A 23,050-nucleotide genomic window follows, 5' to 3' on the forward strand; every position below is an offset into this window, starting at 1 on the left:
GACCATTGGAAAACACAGATATTCATATTATGACACAGTAATAGCAAAAATACAGTTATGAAGTAGCACCAAAAGTAATGTTATGGTTGGGGGTCCCCACACCATGAGGAACTGTACTAAAGGGTCGCAGTGTCAGGAGGGTTGAGAACCGCAGCTCTGGAGTCTCAGTGAACCTGGTTTCAGAAATGCCTGGCAAGCCCGGGTTTTAGAGAGATGGAATTTCTCCTTAACTTTGAAGACCATTAAAAGAAGCTTTATGCTGGAGGGAGTCATCTGAAAAACCACATGACCTCCTAGGGCATGGGTATCACGTGGCCCATTTCTCTGTCATGTGGAAAGTTACATTCTGTAGTTTGAAATTTGGTTTAGAGTGGAGTGTTGTTGCCTGCACTTTTCTGTGAATTCCCAAACCCGAAACAGGCGGGCGCGCTTTCCCGAATCGAGCCCACGAGAATAGATGAATATCCTAAGGGTTGAAACAGACAGATACAAAGAGACCATGCTCATTCACCAAAGAGTAAATGGCAACTTTATTAAACACAAGTTGGGTATATATACTAGGGGGCAAAGGGGCAAAGCCCCCTCCCATCCGGAGCAGTGGAAGAGGTTGTCAGGTGTCAGGCGCCCAAGGCCAGGAACAGCTGCGGGTGGCATATAGGGCCTAGGCGGCGGGATCCTTGCTTGCAGGTGGAATTACCATAACAAAAGAGGGCCAAGTTCTTCCTAAGATAAACCCTCAGGCCTGTGCAATAACAGAGAAGCCAGGAAGCCAGAGGTAAAACTGCCCTGCATAGCACCACGAACAAAAGGGGAAGAAACCTGGGTACCTACAGGGTGTGATGGCTCAAGTCTGTGAGCCTAACTGTGGAGGCCAAAGCAGGAATATTGCTGCTGCCGCAAGCCCACCCTGTGCTATGCAGCGGGCTCGGGGCCAGCCTGGGCTACGGAGTGAGACCCTGTCTGAACGGAATGAAGGACTTTGACTTTGAAAGCTTTCCATCATGCTGGAGGAATGTTGGGAAGACTGGGGAGTTGTGTAGCTGACTCAGCCGTCTCTTGCGGTCTCTCAGCTGCACTGTCAGACGCCAGGGCAGCGCAGCCTCGAGCCCTGGGATGCTGTCAACGCTGGCATTTGATGGCACTGAGCTAAGCCGCTCTGGGTAGTGGCTGCGGCTGCTTAAAGCAATGAGAAATTGCTGTCAGCTGACATCTACTGAATCACGTTCAGGTTCCAGGCATTGCTGTGACTGGTTTTTTTGTTTGGTTGTTTGGGTTTTTTGATCTTTTTTGTTTGTTCATTTGGTTGTTTTTGTTGTTGTTGTTCTTTCTCTCTGGCCTAAGAGAGGCCCAGAGTATGAGAAACTTGCCCATGTAATACACATGTAACATTCCTTCCACAGGCCGTGTGCAATCCTGTTTGTAAGTCACACCACAGATATGTTTTTAGCTGCAGGCAAAACCAAGTCCACAAGCATCTGTGTATATTGTCAAATAAATAAGACCAATGGCAAGGTCCGCGTAAGAGTGTGGCCTTCGTTCCTGCCCGCTAGATGTTCCTGCTCCGCCCTTGTTAAGCTGCCAACATCTCTTGACCCTGCCTCTACTGGTCACCCCTCTGTGTTCCTGGACCCTCGGGCACGTGTTTGTCAAGAAGTATAGCCTGCCTTCAGACCTTGCACCCCGCTGGGCAGAGCTGGGGATAAATAGAGAGTGGGCAAGCTAAAATAAACCAGAATAGATCCAGACTGTAGTTGGCAGAGGCCCAGATGACTACGTGGTGCCTGCATGTGGTAACTATGTGGTGTCCACCCCACTGGGCAGCTTGACCAGATCGTGTCTGGAGGAAGAGGAGCAGGCCTCAGTGTTGTGACCCCTGTGGGACTTGAGGGACTTCAGGGAAGTCTGGCTTGTGAGGACTTCTGGATCCTGTCTTCAAGTGAGTACAGAGAGGTAGAGAAAAGCTAGCAGAGTTGACATCCCTCCTTATGGGAATAGGAAGCAGGGACTCTGCTCTGGACCATTCCAAAGTCTAACGGCTGAAGGTTTGTAGAGGCCCCATTTCCCTGTTCTGGGCATGCATGTGACTCTCACACAGTCATCTTGGCCGTGAGCACGCTGCCTACCTGGATTTAGGGTCTTTCGGGGCTTTGGGGTAGGAGCTTCTGTTGCCACACCCCCAACACTGTGCTGTTTTTACAAATGTATAGTTGTGTTTACAGGACAACTTTCAGAAGTCTCTTCTTGTCTTCCACCCTGTGGAGTGGGTCATTCTGGCTTTTTTTTTTTTTCTGGAAGGAGTGGCGCTCCAGAAAGTCAGATCATTCATTAGGGATCGCACCTGGTCCCACTGCTAGTGGCCCCACAGACTGCCCAAGTTACCCACTGTCTCCTGCTTTCGGGGGGCGGGGGCTTGATCGGTCTTACACAGGTTTCCTGGTTGTCTGTCCGGAAGCAGTGGTCTCCCACTAGTTCGGGTCAGCTTTTTCTGTGGGTATCTCCATCATGGTCTTGACCCCTTTGCTGGTGTTATTGCTTCTCCCTCCTTGACAGGACTCAGGAGCTCGGCTCAGTGGTTAGATCCACAACTAACCACTCTGCATCTGCCTCTCTGCATCTGCTTCCATCAGTTATTGGAAGAAGGTTTTAGGAGATCATGTCTATTTCCCCTTCCTTGGCAGATCCATGTGTGTCTCTCTTAGGGTCCTCTTTGTTACCTTGCTTCTCTGGGGTTGTAGACTATAAGCTGGTCATCTTTTGTTTTATGCCTATGGGCCAGGCAGTGGTGGTGCACACCTTTAATCCCAGCTCTTAGGAGGTTGAGGCCAGCCTGGTCTGCAGAAAGAGTTCTAGGACAGACTCCAAAGCTACACAGAGGAACCCTGTCTTATTTCTGCCTCTCTGCATGTTTTTAGGCCACCTAGCCCATGGACTTCTGGGTAATTCCTATGTCTGCCCCTCCTTTCTTGCCGAAAGAGTGCTAAGCTCCACCTCCAGCTCTTGTGGGTTCCAGGAACAGACTCCGATTGTCGGATTTGCAGTGTAAGCCCCTTTACCCACTGAGCCACATCCCTGGCCCCTCTGCTTCTGCTTCTTTTTGTTATTATTGTTATTATTTTATTAATTTGTCTCTGTTGTTGGCCAAGCCAGTAGAGAACGACATGATGGCTTATGCCCAATGCCCAACCCAGCTGAGGAGCTCAGTTCCATGAAGGGCTGACTTGCTCTGTCGTGAAGCAGTAGGAAGGACAAGGGATGGGGCTTCAGTTTCACTGTCTTAAGTGATGCTCAGGTGACCCTCTGTATCCGTGGGTTTACCATCTACATATCCAACCAACCTCACGTCAAAATTATCTAGCGTGGGTGCTGGAGAGAGAGCTTAGTGTGGAAGAGCACTTGTTGCTTTCGCAGAGGCCCTGGATTCGGTTCCCAGCACCCACACAGTGGCTCACAACCATCTGTAACTCCAGTTCCAGGGGGTCTGGTACCCTCTTCTGAACTCCATGGCCGTTGTATGCATGTGGTGTGTATACGCACACATTCAGACAAAGAAAACATTCATGCACACGAAGTAAATCTATAAATAATGTTTAAAAGAAGAAATTTTAGGAGTTTTTAAAAGAAAACCGAAATTTCAGTTTGCCTCATTCTGAAAAGTCACCCGTGAATGAAGTGAGGTGCCAGCTGCAGCGTCTCTTCCAGGCCTCCAGCTCCCTGACCCTTGAGCCTTTGTGCTGAGCCCGCTGTGGTGTCGTCTGGTCGTGGGCACGTGCAGGCTTTTCTCCTTGTTATTCCCTGAACAGTGTCAGTTGACAGCTGCTTCCCTGGCCTTGTCTTAGGAATTAGAAGCCATCTACAGCTGTGTAGGATGTGCCTGAGTATCCTCAGGTCTCCCACCTCCAGGTTCCTGCAGAGAGAGACGTCTGTACCATTGAACACCCTAGCCATCTCCTCTGCTGGTCAGAGTCCCACCTCAGCACATTCCACACTGCCTTCAGGGGACAGTGACAGCTCTTGTGGCTGGGGTGTAGGTTAACACCTGGTCCCCTGCCCTGAGTATGCTTCCCAGGGGTTTGTTGATCCCCTTTTTCCTCCTGTAGAATCCTCTGGCCTCCAGCTTCCCAGGGCTTTGTCTCTGTTCCAAGTGGTTCCCTGTAGGCTGTTTTATAAGTTTTATAAATTGGGTCTTATCCGATATGGGAGGCAATACGTTCCTTCATGCTTTTGTGTGTGTGTGTGTGTGTGTGTGTGTGTGTGTGTGTGTGTGTGTGTGTGAGAGAGAGAGAGAGAGAGAGAGAGAGAGAGAGAGAGAGCGCAGCTATCCTGGCTAAGCCAGCCAGACCCAAGCAGAAGGGAAGCTTTCTGAGTCCTGGTAAATCTCTCCTTCCATCCCCCATCCACTAAATGCAGACTAGGAGGCACTGGGATGGTCCCTCACTCACAGAAGGCAGTGTGGTTTCAGTCATTACTTATTTATTTATAATTATTTGTTTGTTTGTTTAAATGATTAAGCTCAGTTAAAGAGTGGCACCAACATTCTATATAGCATAGGGTACTGAAGCAAGCAAGCTGTCTATACCGGAAATCCCATTATTGATATTTGCTTACATGTCTACTTCTTGCTGCACAAGAAATCCTTTGCCGGACATTTATCTTGTGGTCTGTGTCGTTGGAAGGTTTGTGGCCCCTTTGCTATTTGCTCTGAGTGTCTTCATGTAGGAAACGTCAATCTGGCTGCCCAGATTTTGTCCTCTTTCCTCTGCTTGAAGCCCTGCAGTCAGCTCTAAGCAAGGAGGAGCAGACAATGGGTGTGTCTGGCTCACTGATCAGAGACAACGTTAAACTAGCCAGGCTCACCACTTGAAGGGCAAGCTGCCCACATTCTATCACTGCCTTTACTGCTTCAGTCTAATGTGACTTCATGCCAGGGAGTCCCTGCTTTCTAACCGAGATCCCTTTGGATCTGAACCTAAGGTAGTATGCCCTAAGGACACTTCTGACAGAGCACACCTCCAGAATGTCCCCGCCTACCCTTTGTCTGCACAGACTCATTCACTGTGTTGTTGTCAATGGAGAAATTGAATAATCTCTTCTTTCAAACCCTTATGCAAGATGCGCGCTGTCCATGTTGTTTCTGACTGGTGGGCCAACCTGCAGTAGTGGCAGGAATCAGATGTGGGAGCCCAGTTTGGTGCTTGGAATGAGGTGGAGACATCCCTGCTCTGAAGGAGTTTCTGGCCATGCCGTCCTTCATTCGGCAAACGCCAGGTGCCATGTTGTTAAGGTAGCATGGCTATGCCTGGCACAACGGTACTTAGTGAAAATTGCACGAGAAGGTATGACTTGAATATTGAAAAGTCAGAAGACATAGGGCTTTAATCCCTTTAATCCCAGCACTCGGGAGGCAGAGGTGGGCGGATCTCTGAGTTGGAGGCCAGCTTGATCTTCAGAGTGAGTTCCAGGACAAGGACAGCCAGAGCTGTTCCACGAGAAACTCTGTTCTCTGTTTGGGGCGGGGGGGGTGGGGGGGAGAGGAAAGTCAGAAGACTTACATCTGGAGGTCTCCGTGTTTCAGTTTGCTGAAGGTTTTCACAAAAGGTGCCCCATTGGTCAGTTTTGCAACCCTCTGAGTGTAACATGAGGGGGCTGGCTTGTTGGGGTATCTGTCCCGCCCGGTACCCCACGCCGACATGCCCCAAAGAGAAAATCAATCACACAGAGATCTCTATAAGGTTATAAACTGATTGGTCCATTAGGTCAGGCTTCTTGTTAGTTCTTATAACTTATATTAACCCATTATTCTCATCTATGTTAGCCATAATGGCTCCGTACCTTTCTCTGCTGGGCAAGTTACATGATGCCTCTTCGGTGGTCTGTACAGGAGTGGCAGAGGAACTTCCCTGCTTCCCAGAATTCTCCTGTTCTCATTGCTCCACCCCTACTTCCTGTCTGGCTTTCCCGCCTATATTGCCTGCCTGGCCAATCAGCATTTTATTAAAATATGATTGACAGAATACAGACAATTCTCCCGCACCATTTCCCTCTTTTTTTTTTTTAACAAAGAAAAATACCCATAGTCCATTTGTTGGGAATGTGGGCGTAGTATTTCAGGCTACTTCCTGCTGGTTGGGGGCGCTGATGATCTTATGGGGACCTAAAGAAAATTTAGAGTTATAATCAAGTCCTGACTGGAGTATCCTGTGAGTCTTGATCATCTCAGGCAATAGTCTTGAATCTGTTCTGGATGTAGAACTCAGACATCTGGGCCATTTGTTCCTGTCGGAGATTTCTCAGGTGGCCTCCCTTGGTCAAAGATGATTTTTCTTAACTCTGAATAAATCCACAGCCTCTCATTTTCTGTGGAAACAAAAGCAAAATCTCTTCTCCAAAGTAACATACCTTTTGACTTCAGTTTTGAAGCCAAGGTATTTTCAAAATACCTATCTTGGGTTAGTTCAGCAGCATTTATAAACAACAGTCCTTTAGCAGCTGTTGCTCCTTCCTCAGCAATCAAACAATTTAAAGAGAGCATAATAGCATACAGTATGAAGATTCTCTGTGCATTTTCCATCTTTATATGGCTTTATTTTAACCTCTATTTCTTTTATTTTTACTTTTACTTTTTGAGACAGGATCTTTGTATATCTTTGTCCTGGAATAACACTGTAGACCAGGCTGTCTTTGAACTCACAGAGATCCTCCTGTCTCTGCCTCCCAGGCATTGGGATTAAAGGTGTGTACTACCACACCTTGAGGTCACAGAGGTCAATCCCTACCTCAGTCTCTTGAAGTCACAGAGGTCAATATGCCTCTACCTCCCAGGCATTGGGATTAAAGGTGTGTACCACCACACATAACCACTCTCTTTTTACTTTAAGAACTTTAACTTTTATCCTGCATTTATTTGTAACATACTATAAACCATTTAGAGGTTTTCTTCGTCGTTGAATCTCTCTTTAAGTATATCTCTCCTTTTTTCTGACCACATGAGCCTAAAACTGTGGCTTTGACGGCTGGATCTAGGCCATTTCTTAGCTTTCCAGCTTCATGGTAGATGTACCACTGGAGCCTTTTACTGCCACAACTCTATGGCATTTCAAGGTCCGTGCCAGCAAGCAAGCTGAAGCATTCTGCTCACAGACCACACTCAGTCGGACTGCCTGCCTGAAAGAGTCAGAGATTGCCCTGGCAGGACAGTCCAGAAAGCCGGCATTTTAAAATGGCGCAGCTTTTCTCCTGCTATGGCTGAAAACCGAAAAGCATGCGTTCAGCTTTACATCAACACCGTTTAAGTGTTTTGTGGCAGGACCTCTTAATGAGCTGCAAGGTTTTGCAGCTAAAGCTGAGTCAGGAAGCCTCTCTTAGATGAGAGCCTTGCTTGCCTCTAGCAAGCAAAGTAGACCCGAGAAATTGCTGCTACCAACAAAACATGCTTTACTCTATTCTTTCCCAAGCTTTCTCAAGCTTTCTGTGGATTCAGTTATCCACGTCTGGGCGCCATATGTAACATGAGGGGGCTGGCTTGTTGGGGTATCTGTCCCGCCCGGTACCCCACGCCGACATGCCCCAAAGAGAAAATCAATCACACAGAGATCTCTATAAGGTTATAAACTGATTGGTCCATTAGGTCAGGCTTCTTGTTAGTTCTTATAACTTATATTAACCCATTATTCTCATCTATGTTAGCCATAATGGCTCCGTACCTTTCTCTGCTGGGCAAGTTACATGATGCCTCTTCGGTGGTCTGTACAGGAGTGGCAGAGGAACTTCCCTGCTTCCCAGAATTCTCCTGTTCTCATTGCTCCACCCCTACTTCCTGTCTGGCTTTCCCGCCTATATTGCCTGCCTGGCCAATCAGCATTTTATTAAAATATGATTGACAGAATACAGACAATTCTCCCGCACCATCTGAGGTAATTGTCCCCCTGGTTCCATGGATGAAAACTGACTCTCCCATTCGAACCTGGGTTTTGGCTTCCTGGCCCCGTGTATCTCTGTGGCGCTGTCCCTCCCAGCTGGTGTGAAGAGGCTGGGGCGGAGTGAAAGTCTGCGGGAGAGCATGTGGGAACGGAGACTCACCGTGGAACGTGTTCCTGCTTTTCCTGAGTGTGTAGTGACTCGGTCCATTTCCCGCAGGATCCTCTTCTGGTCGTCTTTGCAGTCCCCCTTGGGGCTTTGGGTTTTGTGCCTTTTCATTAAAAGCAAACCACTTCACCGCTCTGTGTCTCAGTGGCCATTAAATAAATCATCAGATCGTGAGTAACAGGCAGCAGTGGAGGGCATTAATAATTGAGCGCCCTAAAATAGACTTCTGTCTTTGCAGCTTGCCAAGAATATTGGGAATGCAGGCTTTAATGAGATCATGGAGTGTTGCCTACCGTCTGAGGACTCCGTCAAACCCAACCCGGGCAGCGACATGTAAGTATGAGCAGAGGGTTGCCCTTTGTCTGAGCCCTGTGTGCAGGGGGGCAGGTCTGGGGACACCTCAGTTGTTGCTTCCCGCTGGCTGAGGTTCATTTGTTTTCACTTTGATTTTTTTTTTCTTCTTTAGTTATTTCTGTGGGTCCAAATAGAAACGGGGTGTGACTGGTTTTGCTAGGTGACCAGAGGACAACAGGCTTTTTAGCACCTGAGCTACTTCCATGTACCTCTGCGCCCCTTGCCACGGTGCTTTCTCTCTGCCCGCTTTTCCAGCGTGGTGGATTGTACCTCATCATCACAGACAGGCAACCATGTGCCATTCTCTTTGTCAATGTCCTTCAAGATGTACAACCTGTTGTCCCCTCCAGAAAACCTCTGTGTGTTTTACTGTTGATACAAACTGTGACCCACGAGCTAGTGAGCCTCGTTGTGATTCCAGCTGACCCACTGATGGACCGTATACAACAGGGATTGCCAACTGGTTTTATCAGTGTTTCCTTCAGACACACTGAGCTTGAGGAGGTGGACAGGGCAGTGCCATGCTGCTCCTCAGACCTCATCCCTGTTTCTTATAATGGCCGACTTGCCCACGGGAGGGCTTGAGGGTGGTGTGCCTGCCATACCAGAGTATGATGCAAAGTGAGGCAGATAGAAAGGGAGGACTAGGTCTGAGGCCTGCGAACAGACACTGCCTGTGTCTGAGCAGTACGGCAGCATGGGGAAAGTGGAGAAGATAGGGGAGAAGAGGAAGCTTTGCAGTCTGTAACATAAGCTATGTCTCACTGGCATAGGCCTGAAATTGAGTCAGTGGTCTGGGCACTGAGTGACAGAACAGTGTGTAGGGTGTGTGCACAGCAGAACACTTAGGTCTTTGTAGCTCTATTTGGGAAACTGAGGCCGCAGAAGGGTAGGACCTGTATTGTTGCCTTGCACTCTGATCCGCTGTGGACATGGAAACATTCCAGGGGGTGAGTAGGAGGCTGTCAGTCATTGGCCACCTTGGGCACCAAGTGTCATAGACCAGCCTTGAGCTGGTGTTTGGTTGTAGTCTGTTGGTGTTTGCATCTCGTCATAAGTGAGCATTTGTGACATAGCCTCTCCCAGAGATTGGATAACATGGTTGTAAAGCATTGTCTTTTGCATATGAGATGCTAATTTCAGATCTGACTTGGAAAGCCAGGATTTCCCATTCTTTTTCAGGCCATGGGGTGGGGCAAGTTCTTTACGGTTTGAGTCTGAGCCCCAGTTTCTCCCATAAAAAGGAAGAATATGCTGCCCACCTCAAAGAGGTATTGGAGAAATCAGAAAGATGGTTTGCAGTCAGCCTGGGTGTGAATGGTATTGATAACAGAGTCTACACAAGTGCCCTGACTGACTCTGTCTATTGAGAAATGAAGATCCCTTGCGGTTACTCTTCTCTTGGGATCCACGGGTGCACAGTACCTTCCCGGATAACTGGAGGACCGCAGTTAGTGAAGGAAATGCCATGGTCCAGCATGCTGAGTTTAGTGATGACTGGCTCTGGATGCTGGCTTTCTGGTTGTTTGTCTCTCTTTGCAACACCAGTCTCCTGGGAGGCTGTAATGCCAGTCAACTTTAAACAAAGAGTGTGGTAACTTTTCCATACCAGGATTAGAGACTGGAGAGGTGGCTCAGTAGTTAAGAGCACTTGCTGCTCTTGCAGAAGATCTGGGTTTGGGTTCCAGCTCCTACATGGTGGCTTCAACAAGTCAAAACTCTAGTACTTGAGGCTATAATGCCCTCTTTCTGGCCTCTGCAGGCACCAGAAAATGTATATGGTACACATACATACATGCAGGCAAAAACATTCATACACATAAAAATAAATAAATGAATCAATCTTTTTTTTTTAAAAAAAGAATTACTTATAAAAGCAAGACATCTGTTTGTTCTAAGGGTAAATGAGCCAAGAATGAATTCCACCTCTCAACATCTGTGTTCAGTCCTCTGTGAGGCACACACGCGCACACACACACACACCCACACATCCTTGACACTTCTCACAGGAAGTTTACACCCTCAGAAATGAGGGTGAATGGCTGTTACAGTGATGAAAACATGCTCCCAGTCATTCTTCCGCAAGTGAGATGAACCGCATGACCAGCCGTGGTGGTCCATGACCATAATCTCTGCAATGGCCAGGTCAAGGCAGGAGGATTATGTGTCTGTCTGAGGCAAGCCTGGACTATATAGTGAGTTCTAGGCTATCCTGGGCTACATAGTGAGTTCAAGGCTAGCATGGGCAGTATAGGGAGTCCCTTAATCTGACGACCTCCACCCACCTAAATAAAAGACGATTAATCGTATGACTCTTTGTGTGCCTCTAGAAGCCGGCTCATTCTTAGAGCATGTCATGACACTTGACAACATATTCAGCTTTCACATACTGTTCTGAGAGATTATGTTCCATTCATTTTTGTATTTGCCACCACAGTATGTTGCCTGTAGTGATTCAGTAAATATTTAATGGCTCAGTAAATCAAAGAAATAGCCCGTGCTCTATGCCAGCTTCATTCGGTGAATATTTCACGCCTAGGTTTGATAGAGTGAGCTGCTTGTAGCTTGATGTAAGTACACACGATCGTCAACCATATGCTGAAGGGGAAACCAAAGGCACCCACTAATGGCCTGTGAACCCCCAGTTGGGGGTGGAGGCAGAAAGCATGTGTGGCCAGGCCGCCTAGAGGCCAGATTGCATCTGCTCATAGAGGCAAACTGTTTCTGAATTCCCGAGAAGCAGCAGGAAGCCCCACCTCCACTCCCCACTCCCATCCCAAGAAGAACACCAGATGGTGAGTTCTAGGACAGCCTGGGCTGTTACATAGAGAAACCCTGTCTAAAAAAAAAAAAAAAAAAAAAAAAAAAAAAGAGTGCATGCCTTGTTCCCTGTCCTTCTGGAGATGAGAGGGGTCACATGAGCTGTGGCTCTTGGCCTGGTTACTCACCGGCCTCCCGATGCTGGCTTCCAGGACTGGTGTCGACTGTGTCTTACGGTACAGGTGTTGCATGGCCCAGGCTTAGAGAAATGCTATTTGTAGGCAGCAGCAGAATGGCAGAGAGCTGCCTGTTTCTGTCCCTTTCTCACCTGGAAGGAGAGGATGTCGGGAGTGTTTCAAAATGCCGAATGGACCCACATACTCCCGAACCCCAGTGTCTGTCAGCTAGGACCCCTGCCATTTGAGGTGTGGCAACTGAATATTGTCAGTTAGTTTACACTCCCTGCCACTGACAAGTGAGTGAGTTTTATGGCACGCATGAAGACTGCAAAGGAGAGGGTGTAGCTATAGCTATCTGGTAAGTAGGAAGGCACAAGGAAAAGGCACAGAAGAGGGCACATCAGGGCGACCAGCCCGTGTGAGGAGGTGGCTTGGGACAGCTGAAGAAGGAACATGTGGGTAGAGGGATATAATCAAGACACGTGGTTAGGTGCGGGGACTGCAGTGTGCTGAGAGCTCAGGGTCACAGGAGGGACAGCAGCAGGCAGCGGAGAGGATGTGGATGAAGCCCAGGACTGCTGCGTGAAACTATACACGCCTGTCCTTAAAGAAAGAGCCCACAGGGCTCCAAGAGGGCCGGGCCGTGTTGTAGATGATGGGCTAGGCAGATTGGTAGAGGCCTTCTGCGTCTCACCCGTCAGTTATGTCTGGTTTCAGGACCGCGAGGAAGGACTACATCACAGCCAAGTACATCGAGAGGAGATACGCAAGGAAGAAGCACGCAGATACCTCGGCGAAGCTCCACAGCCTTTGCGAGGCCGTCAAGACCAGAGACATTTTTGGCTTACTCCAAGCTTACGCTGATGGTGTGGACCTGACAGAAAAAATCCCACTGGCCAATGGGCATGTAAGAGGGGCTGCTGAAGGATGAAAAATTAGGGGTAAACAAGGGAGGTGTGTTCAGCCATGTTCTCCTCCATTATTGTGCCCACTCCCGGGACAGAAATAGGCAGCATGTTTTCTTTTCATTGGTAAATAAATGTGCCCGTTGAATATATTTTATCCTACTTGCTTGGGCCAGAAGTGTTTTTAATTTGGGGCGTTTTTAAAGTATGGAAATACTTTTATATAGTGAGATCTTAGAGGTTGACACAGCCGGCTTGTGTCTCTCAAATGCTGCACACACGGAGTTGATTTTGTCCAATACTGTCCGTGCTCCCCCCATTTTGACTGTGAGGTTGTCATCTGAGCTCAGGTGGGGGATTTTTCTGCTTGTCATGGAGTTTGTGGTTGTGTCCTGTTTTGTATTTATGACTTGCGTTCAGGTCGCCCAACCGGTTCACCTGCACCATTATGATGCGTGAACATGGCATTTTGATGTAGATTCACAACGTGGAATGACCGCCGTGTAGGTCATCTCCTATACTTACTTTTGCCATGGACACATTTCAAATCTACTCAGAAATTTTGAATTTATGATTCAAATACATTATTAACTATAGCCAATACTGTACAACAGGAACTTGCAAACCCCCCCCCCCTTTTTTTAAAGGCTCTCACTCTGCTAGCAATCCTGCCTCAGCGTCCTAGGTACTGAGATTACATTTGTACACCACCACACCTAACTGACTCCTTTCAAATGGAACCTTTGTATGTTTTATTTATTTATTTTTAAAAACGACTTAATTTAATTTTCTGTGTATGTACCTGAGTGTATATATACACCTCATGCATGTAGGCATCCTCAGAGGGCAGCAGAGGGTGTCAGATCCCTTGGAGCTGGAGTGACAGGTGGTTGTGATCCTCCTGATATGGGTGCTGGGATCTACACAGAAGTCCCTATGAGAGCAGCAAGCCATCTTAACTGCTGAGCCGTCTCCTTAGCCTGGGCAATCAGTTTATTCTTAAGCCAAGTGTGTAATGCCAGATGTTGAAGGGAAGCCCATCTGAGATGGGAAGGATTCCATCATCAGAAGCTTAAAAGCCTAAGAGGGCCACCTTCCCGTAGAGGGGTTAGTGTGGGCAGCTGGTCCCAGAGCATCTCTGAGGCCATGCTGAGGCATGCTGTGGCCAGGACCATCGTGTAGCTCATATTCTCGGGGTCCTCCCAGAAGGGATGGATACATCACCACCTCCAGCATCCAGATGATGGATACTCTTGGGATTGTGTCTGTGTTACACTGCTGGTACCTAAGGACCTGTTGAGTCTCCTGGTCTTTCTGACAGAATCCCATTGAGCACATCCACATACTCCAGGTTCAAAGAGCCTCCTGGTCTCAGGACTGGGGTCCTCATCCTGTGTGGCCGGCTACTAGGTAGGGCCATCATGTTTGGACCCAGGCTCCTAGGCTAGATCCACGAATGGGAACATTATAGGGTAGCAACATTTCCTCCTGGTGACAAAGGCTCACCCCAACGTTAGCCACTGTCACTCCCATTCTTTCTGAGGAGAAAACTCAAGCCCTGTGACTAGGGCATAATGTGCCCGCACTGCCCAGAGGACAAGTAAAGAGGCAACCACCCTGTTCGTGCCTTTTGCGTTTTGGATTTTTGCCTTTCCTCTAATTGTGACCCTCCCACCCACCTTCTCTCTACTTGTGGTATTGATGTCGGGATGGGGACACAGCTGAGGTGATTTGAACTTGAAATGCTCTGTGATTAGGAGGGAAGGAACCAACCTCTAAGGTACCCTGTTAGTGTTACTCAGTTACTTTCCCATGTCTGTGATAAGACACCATAACCAAGGCTCCTTCTAGAAGAACTTTGTATTTGGGGCTTCCAGCTGCAGAGGGTTAGAGTCTGACCATCATGGCGGGGAGCATGGTGGCAGGCCGGGAGGTAGGTGCTGGGGCAGTAGCCGAGAGCTCACATCTTGAGACACATCCACAAGGTAGAGGCAGACAGACTGGACTGGAAATGTCACAAATCTTTTTAAACCTCAAAGCTCACCCCCAGTGACACATCTTTTCCACCAAAGTCACACCTTCTAGGGCTGTCCAAATTGTTCCACTAACTGGGGACCAAATATTCAAACCTATGGGGGCCATTCTCATCCAATCCACTAGATACGCCTCTTGCTGTGGTGTGGGCACTCGGCACCATAGATGGACGTTTTTGGGGGAAAGGCTGTTGCACCTTGACGGTCCTGGGGTTAAAAGATGCCAATGGAATTCTAAATGTCTTGGTTTGAATTTCAGGAGCCAGATGAGACGGCCCTCCATCTTGCGGTCAGATCCGTGGACCGGACTTCTCTTCACATTGTGGACTTCCTGGTCCAGAACAGGTGAGTGTTGCACTAAGTGGATGTCTTTGTTCTTATTCTTGGGGCTTCCCAGCAAGGGACCAGGTGCTGTCTCTGCTGCTGGGGCTCTGTTGCCAAGATGTTCATGTCTCAGGTTTAAATATGAATTTTGGGGATTCCCTAGAAAAGCCCAGCAGAGTAGGAGAAGGCCTTCATGGTACCTGCAAGATCCAAGATATAGCGAGTCTAAGAGAGGCCCAGGGAACTGTGGCTTTCAGATCCCAGTCCTGGGGAAGACCATGTCAGGGCCAGGACCATCAGCTGTGATTTGAGCTTTTCTCTGGTTTGTCATGTGGGTGGGTCTTCCCCCTATAAGTCCCCACACAGCGTCTCAATAGCAGAGAGCTATGAGGAAGAGAAGATGCATTAGCCCCTGGCCTAGGCCGGGAATTGTACATCAGAAGGAGAGGCTTGCAGCACCATCAACCCCAAGAAACTGTGACTACTTGTGAAGCCCAAGTTCACGAAACTCAAGATTGAGTCAGTTAGACTTGCTCTCCTCTGAGGCCAGCCCAGGGCCTGATGTAGGATGCTGGACGTTTGCTAAGTAGCCAGTTTTTATCTCTGCCTCTGCCTGAGTTCTTCTGGGGCAGCAGCCTGGTTTGGCCCCTTCTGAAATAGAAGGAAGACAGTAATAACGATAGGAGGCAGTTTGGGGTGAGCTTAGTGGTAAGCACTTGCTTCACGTGCCTGAACCCCGAGTTCCATCTCCAGCACAAAGAGGAAAGGAAGGGGAGGGGTTGTCTGAGGCGTTCCTACACTGAGGCAGCTGTTTTTCTTCTGCTGAGAGCAGTGGTTACCATCCCTAGGGTGCTTCTGTCCCCATTTGTCAGCCTATGGATGCAAGGATCCTGTCCTTTCTCAGCAGTGCTGACACTTCAGGTGCTAATCGCTTTTATCACATATGTGGAACACATGCACCTTTGGTTTTGGATAACCTGGTTTCCATCTATGATAGAAGAACACGTGACAATCTTCAGAGGTGTCCTGCTTCACCTGCTTTCAAGTACCCATCCTAGGGCCAGACTTGCAGGAGTCCCGGGACACTAAACTGCAGGGTAGCATTCCCTTCCCAGACAGAAACATCAGGAAACAAAATGAAGGGGGCTGGAGAGATGACTCAACTGTTAAGAGCACTGGGTGCTCTTCCAGAGGACCCGGCTTCAATCCTCAGCACCCACATGGTGGCTCACAACTGTCTCTACCACCCATCCTAGGGAGCACAGTGCCCTCTTCTGGTTTCCATTGGTACCAGGCATGCACACATGGCTCAGACATACATGCAGACAAAATACCCATATGGATGAAATAAAATAACTTTAAAAAAAATGAAAGAAAAAAGAAAAGTTTGCTTCTTCTCTGGTGTGTCAGGAGGGGCAGGTTGTATAGACTAAACAGTGTCCCTGGTGCTCTGGACACCACAGGCCAAGATGGAAGGGGGCAGGTACCAAGATTGCTCCAGGGTGTGCCTTTCTCTAACCCAGTGGTTCTCAACCTTCCTAACGCTACGACCCCTTATTACATTTCCTCATGTTGTGGTGACCCCCAACCATAAATTATTTTCGTTGCTTCATAACTTTAATTTTGCTACTCCTGTGAATCATAGCGTAAGTATCTCTGACATGTAGGCTGTCTGATACACGACCCCTGTGAGAGGGTCGACTGACCACCAAGGCGTCGCAACCCACAGGTTGAGAACCACTGCTCTAGCCCAAACTCAACAACAGCACAGCCATCATTCATTCATTCTTCTCTGTCTTCGTTGCATCTGAGCCGGCTCGTTCTGCTAATGCGCATGTCTCCCCACGCGGGGCAGCCCTCTGGCCCGTGACTCTGCTGTTTTATCTCTCTGTGTCTGTGTTCCGAGCAGCGGGAACCTGGATAAACAGACAGGCAAGGGCAGCACGGCCCTGCACTACTGCTGCCTGACGGACAACGCCGAGTGCCTCAAGCTGCTCCTGCGGGGAAAGGCGTCCATCGAGATAGGTGAGCTGCCCGGGTGCGCTGGGGTGCAGGGGGTTCTGCTGGCCCCCTCCTTTCTGCAGCTCTGCACTTCTGGTGTTACAAGAGGGCTTCCCCCTACCTGTCAGAGTGACGTGACAGGCTCCGCCTACTGTCTGTCTTAGCCTGTGACCACACCTGCAGCCCTCAGAAGCCCTGAGCTGGGTGAATCTAGAGCGGCTGTGTAGTGACCCTGGCTCACCTCCCAGAGTCAGACTAACCTTTGGACGCAGGAGGTGCTATCACTAACAGGTCCTCATATCCCTTGCCCCTTGTTTCCCCTCAGTTGCTGGTCCTTGACCCGCTGCCCTGCCAGGGCACAGTTTTCCCTGAGCCATCCAGCTGGGGTTGGTTCCTGGGGAAGTTTTAGGAGAACTACTGAGCCAGACGAAAAGTAGATGAAAAGATGCATTCTGCTCGAAAGCCACACCTACAGAAGCTAATCAAGGCAGACGTGGTGGCACTTATACTTGAGAGGCAGAGGCAGGGGGATGACTGCGTGTTTGAAACCAACTCAGTCTCTGCAGTGAGTTCTAGCAAGGCAGAGCTATTTAGAGATACCCTGTCTGAATTTGAAAAGAAGGGGGAAGAGGAAAGCAAAGCCCAAACCAACCTTGTTGACAGAGACCTAAGAAGAAAGGGCCCCAGCTCAGATGTCTGACCTACAGGGCTCACTACTTTCAGTGTGTGTGGGGGTGGGGGGTGGCACCCACTCCGCATTCACTTGACCTCTGGATTGCTTGTCACTGGGGTCCTGACTTTAGTTGGTTGGCTGCCTCAATGGTTCTTAGGTAGCACCATCCTTTCTTTCAAAACCATAGCTATTCTACGCTATTATATTCTGTATGACCAATGGCAGCCAGCTCTGCCCAGGTTAACCTGATCACATCCCGTGACTACTGCTTTCTTTAGTGAGGTGTCCCCACACTGCACGAGATAGTCTTCATTATCAGCTTCATGGGACTTGGGATCACCATGGAAACCAGTCTCTAGGCGTGTCTCCAAGGGCGCTTCTAGTGGGATGGATGACAGCATCCCCTGTGCTGTGGCCCTGGGCCTACTGAACTGAGATGGCGCTACAGAACTCAGCAGAGTTCCCAAGCAATAAAACACAAAAGGCTGAGAAACGCTTAATGATAAGTTCAAGATCCAGGCAACTCAACAGCACCACCAGCTGGGGATCGAGCCTTCAACATCCGTGTCTCCGGGGATGTTTTATATGTAACGCGTAAGGCCAAGTTCTGATGTCTCCTTACTCTACCTTGACTTTCAGCCAACGAGTCAGGAGAGACGCCGTTGGACATCGCCAAGAGGCTCAAGCATGAACACTGTGAGGAACTGGTGAGCATCCGCCATAGGCAGATGGCCTGGGACATTATGGACTCGGGGGTGGGGTGGGGGTAGAGTCGAACCCGCTCTCTGGACACTGACAACAAGGACAAGGTTATACACCTGCTGGGGTAAGCCCAGTGCCCACTGACCTGGAGGAGCTCTCAAGAACCTTGAGGAACCTTCACTATCCAGATAGCTACCCCCTTGTGGTGAAACTTGTGACTCAGTATGTGCTTATTGTCCACGATGGTAGCCCCAGCTCCTCAGGCAGCAGGAAGAAAGGATGGGCCCTCACGCTGTGTGGTAGCCGTGAATGCCTGGCTCTCGCCAGCGTGTGCAGCCAACTTTCCTACTTGTATCCTTAAATCCACAGCATGCAGGTCAGTCCATGCTGCATTTCTCTTCTCTTGTGGAAGTAGAGGAGCTGCGGACAGTGGAAGGCTCCCCAGTCCTGGGCTTGCAGTGGGTTGTGCCTTACTACAGCTTGGGGAACGCACACCCAGGCTGTTTCCTCATTTGTGAAGCTGAGTTAGTTGTACCTCTTTGCAAAGTTATCGTCAGAATTGCTGAATATTATTAACACAAATACACTGTGAGTACTCAACCCACAGAACCTTCATGCCGCACAGGTAGACGATAAGCAAAAGGCGCTTGTGTAGACTCCACCCATCAAGTCATTGAACCTATAATCCCCCGTTTTTGGATGAGGAAGCAGGTACAAAAGAGTCAAGTGACTCACTCAGAGTCACACAACTGACTCTTGGGAACAATTAAGCCCCAAACATCAACTACACATAAGAAATTGGCGTACGTCCTATACAGATGGAGTGGAATTAACCAGCCACTTTCTATGAGAGGACGGGAGAAAGGGACATAATTTCCTATAGGGCTTATTTCTCTTATCGTGAGAAGACTGGCTTGGTAGCGAACTCATTCCTTCTGAGGTCCAGTTGATCCCATGCTGTACTAATACCTGTAAGATGGTCATCACCTTTTAGGTCCCCCAGTCCCTTGCCTGTGTGGCATACCGCATGGTTTCCAGAGAGTCACCGACAGGGAGGTTTGGGTTATCCTGCGTATCAGGTCCAGGGACTGCCACGGAGATCAGGATTTAAATGAGCTATCCTGGAACAGAGTGGAATCTCCCTGTGAGTCCTCCAGGCCCTCCTCCCTGACTTGTTCATTCTTGGCCTGGACAGCCATACGTGTCTGTCCTTTGTGGTTGAACACGGGGGCAGCAACACTAACTGTCCCTCCTCGTCCTTAGCTGACTCAGGCCCTGTCAGGAAGATTTAACTCCCACGTTCACGTCGAATATGAATGGCGATTGCTGCATGAGGACCTGGATGAAAGCGACGATGATGTGGACGAGAAGCTTCAGGTCTGTGCCTCCTTCTCCGCGAAGTGTTACCGTGGCTGGGTGGTTTCCGTGGCTGGATGTTTTGTGGGGATGTTCAGTGGGTTCCAGGCTTCCCTTTCCTGTTTCTCTCCCCGCCTCCTCTCCAACCCATGCCAATGGAAGAACGGGACAGGCGTTCTATGATTGTAGGTGGCTTGTAGGGGAGAACACCCCGCTTGCTATGGAGCCATTATACAGCATCCTGTCCTGTAGGCAGGTGAAACTGTTTGCGTGGCTGGTCATGTTTACCCGAGTGACCTTAGAAACCAGCACGTGGGAACTACTCGGCTGCCTTTAGAGTTCATCGGATTCAACTCCTTTTATTGGATGGGGACTTCAAAGTCTCAAGAGAGACTGGTTCAGCCCGAAGGACTTAAGTGTTTTACACAGCCTTGGAATGAGCATAGGGCTATAGTCCTAGTCCAGTTCCCTCTCATCCACACTGCCAAGCATACCTTGGGGGTACCTCAGGACGATGCCATCTTCACACGGGTGTGTGTGCACAGCCAAGCATAGACAGCCTCCCTCCAGTCCTTGTTACGACCCTAGCTCGCTCCCTCACAGCACACTGCCAGGTGTGCAGTATGTTCTGTAGGAACATGAGAGGAAGGACCTGGTCAAGCACATTTTCATGGTTTAATGTTTCCTCCCCCATACAACTTTAATATTCTAGTGTAAAGTATAGTAGGTGAACAATAGCTGCAAATGGAAGAAAGCATCTCTGAGGGCTGTTGGACCGTCTGTGATGTTTCTTACAGTGCGGATCTATAAATGACAGAACGTGGTTGTAGCTCAATAAATCTTTATTTATAAAAGCACTAAGGTACTTCTGCCAGTCCTGAGGACCTGGATTGCATCCCTGGGGCTCACATGGTGGAAGGAGAGAACGGAGCCCCACAGTGTCCTCTGGCCTCCACATGTATACCAATACACGTACACAAAGAACACACTATTTTTTTTTTTTTTAAGCAAGTGATAATCCATGCGTCAGGACTTCACTGCAGTACCTCCGATTTACTGGATTCTCAGCAGCTCAGCATTTCAGAGGAATTGCGAAAAGGACTTGTTGATCTGCACTAAATTAAGCACAGTATTGGTGGAGATTGATCGCTGATCGGTGGCCAGGGCCATTCTGTCCCTTAAGATAGTGTGTAGCTAGGCTGAGGTAGCTGGTTGGTAAGATGAAATAGCTTCTGCTTAAAGTCCTTCACAGAAGAAAGACCTGCAATTAGTAAGCCACGGCTCCGTAGGTGTGTGTGTCTTGATTTTTTTTTTATTTTATTTATTTATTTATTGGTTTTTTTTCTAGACAGGGTTTCTCTGTAGTTTTGGAGCCTGTTCTGGAACTAGTGTAGTAAGGAGCTGTGGGCAGGCCTGCTTTTTGCCTCATCTGGCTCCCGCATGGCTAGCTTAGTCCCAGAAATAACAACATACAAATTGTATTCATTTAAGCACTGCCTGGCCCATTATCTCTAGAGAGTTAGTTACTGACTAACTCTCATATCTTGATATTAACCCATTTTTAATAATCTCATGGTAGCACCACGAGGTGTGGCTTACCAGGAAAGATTCAGCATGTCTGACCTGGTGGCTGGCTCCATGGCGTCTGGCTCATAGCCCTCTTCCCAGCATTCTGTTCTGTTTACTCCGCCTACCTAATTTTCTGTCCTATCAAGGGGCCAAGGCAGTCTCTTTATTGACCAATGAAAATAACACAATAGACAGATAACCCTCCTCCATCAAACTAGCTCTTGTAGACCAGGCTGGCCTCGAACTCACAAAGACCCACCTGCCTCTGCCTGCCTCCCGAGTGCTGGGATTAAAGGCATGCGCCACCACCGCCCGGCCATGTCTTGATTATAAGACAGGAGATGGGTGGGATTTAAAATCCTGCAGCTCAAATGAAGCGGCGTTTGTCGGGCTGAAGTGGTGCCTACCACGCAGCCGTGATGGCTGCGTCTCACTGTTCACAGAGCTGATGTCACGCAGGGAAGGCCATACCTCCAGCTCATGCTCTCTTCCCTGGCATCTCTCTGCAGCCCAGTCCTAACCGGCGAGAGGACCGGCCCGTCAGTTTCTACCAGCTGGGGTCCAGCCAGTTTCAGCCCAATGCCGTGTCTTTGGCCAGAGATACCGCAAACCTCACCAAGGACAAGCAGAGGGGCTTCGGGCCCAGCATCTTGCAGAACGAGACCTACGGAGCCATCCTGAGTGGCAGCCCGCCCTCCTCTCAGTCGTTACCCCCCAGCACCACCAGTGCACCCCCGCTCCCACCGCGGAATGTTGGCGGCAAAGGTATACGATTTTAAGTCCCCTGCAAATGCCTATGGGCTTTGACTTTGAGAAGTTTGATGCATGGGTGTTTATTCTGTAGCTATTTTCTCTCTGCTGCCCTAAGGAATTCCCTTGCTCTCAGCTTGCCAAACCTGTAGGGATTGTATTTGGGTTCTTACTCTGGCAGAGGAAGTGTGCAGGGGGATGCAGGGCTGTCACCGGCCAGCCAGAAGTAACGGCCTGCAGCTGGCCGGCTAGGCTGCCCTCCACTACCCGTCCCGCTGTGCTCTCGTCTGTTCCCCTCTTGGTCTCCTCCCCGTGTCCTGATTATTCCCTTTCTTCTTCCTCGGGGCTAGCTTAAGGTACATGATGACTTTGTGTGTCTAGCATACCTTTGAAATGAAGGAGTAGAGAAAAAGGTGACAGTGCTCAGCCTAGTTGTAAAAATCACAAATGTTTGAGCCTTCCTGATGTCTTAGGTGTGAGCAGCTCAGGAACTTACCCCATCTGAACATAGCAGGTCCACTCAACAGGTGACTTTTTTTTGCGTGTGTGTTTGTTTGCTTTTTTTTTTTTTTTTTTTTTTTGCAAATTTGGAAACACAAAAGCATTTTTCTGATAGTGAAGAGCTCCCAGCCACTCTGCTTCTTGAAGTGGCCAGCCCAGCTCTGCCAGGCTGCCAATCTTAGGTGGTAGTCTTCAGGGCTTCCCAGGTCAAGGAGGGGCTTCCCTGGAAAGAATCGTAGTTTCCACTTGCTGTCTCTGGGCTGTGGCTGCTGTGCATAAAAGCATTGGAAATGTTTCCTTGCTGCAGCCGGTGGCGAGGAAGGGGTGGGCAGTGTGGGGTGATAATGGGTGTTAAGTATCCAGAAGAGCAACTGGACAGACCACATGTGTCCCTGCCCTGCCTTAACACTCCAGGAGGCTAGTGAGTCCCTGAGGAGTAAAGGCACAGAAAGCAGACCCTATACTCCCTGCTCCCACCGGCACCCCCACCTTTGATTCCTCCTGGACACTGTGAACACCCCCTGTCGCCTCCTACAGGCTGTCCAGGGCAGTGCAGGTCCTTCCAGACATCTTACTGGTTCTTTATCCCAGAGACATATGTTAATTCTGAAAGGCCGAGTGTCACAAAGACCGGGTATCTGCATTCCCAGGAGCAGCTTGTGCTGGCTCTGTGGCAGGAGAGATTTCTTTCATTCTGTTGGACGATAGGAGAGGATGGCTCAGCTCCTCGTATTGGTTTCTTGCAGTCCTGGAATCAGAGGGATTGCTTTTTCCACTTTTTTTTGGCCATTCTATATTTAGCTCTATTTTTTCCTCACCATAGGGCAAGTGTACCAGCCCTGGGGCTGGCCCGGGAGGGCG

General features: G+C 49.1%; 1 protein-coding gene across 3 annotated transcripts in view; it reads left to right on the forward strand.

Annotated features, from left to right (window-relative positions):
* Asap2 (ArfGAP with SH3 domain, ankyrin repeat and PH domain 2) overlaps window positions 1-23,050 on the forward strand; it is a 155,909-nt gene that overhangs the window by 118,280 nt on the left and 14,579 nt on the right. For all 3 annotated transcript variants that reach the window (XM_048439776.3, XM_048439778.3, XM_085690838.2), the window contains 7 exons: window positions 8,321-8,415; window positions 12,093-12,282; window positions 14,573-14,658; window positions 16,547-16,662; window positions 17,951-18,018; window positions 19,277-19,390; window positions 21,448-21,703. In XM_048439776.3, coding sequence (XP_048295733.3) covers window positions 8,321-8,415; window positions 12,093-12,282; window positions 14,573-14,658; window positions 16,547-16,662; window positions 17,951-18,018; window positions 19,277-19,390; window positions 21,448-21,703 — 925 coding nt within the window. The remainder of the gene's footprint in view (window positions 1-8,320; window positions 8,416-12,092; window positions 12,283-14,572; window positions 14,659-16,546; window positions 16,663-17,950; window positions 18,019-19,276; window positions 19,391-21,447; window positions 21,704-23,050) is intronic.

This window comes from Myodes glareolus, chromosome 6, assembly GCF_982192425.1.
Source record: "Myodes glareolus chromosome 6, mMyoGla1.1, whole genome shotgun sequence".
NCBI lineage: Eukaryota > Metazoa > Chordata > Mammalia > Rodentia > Cricetidae > Myodes > Myodes glareolus.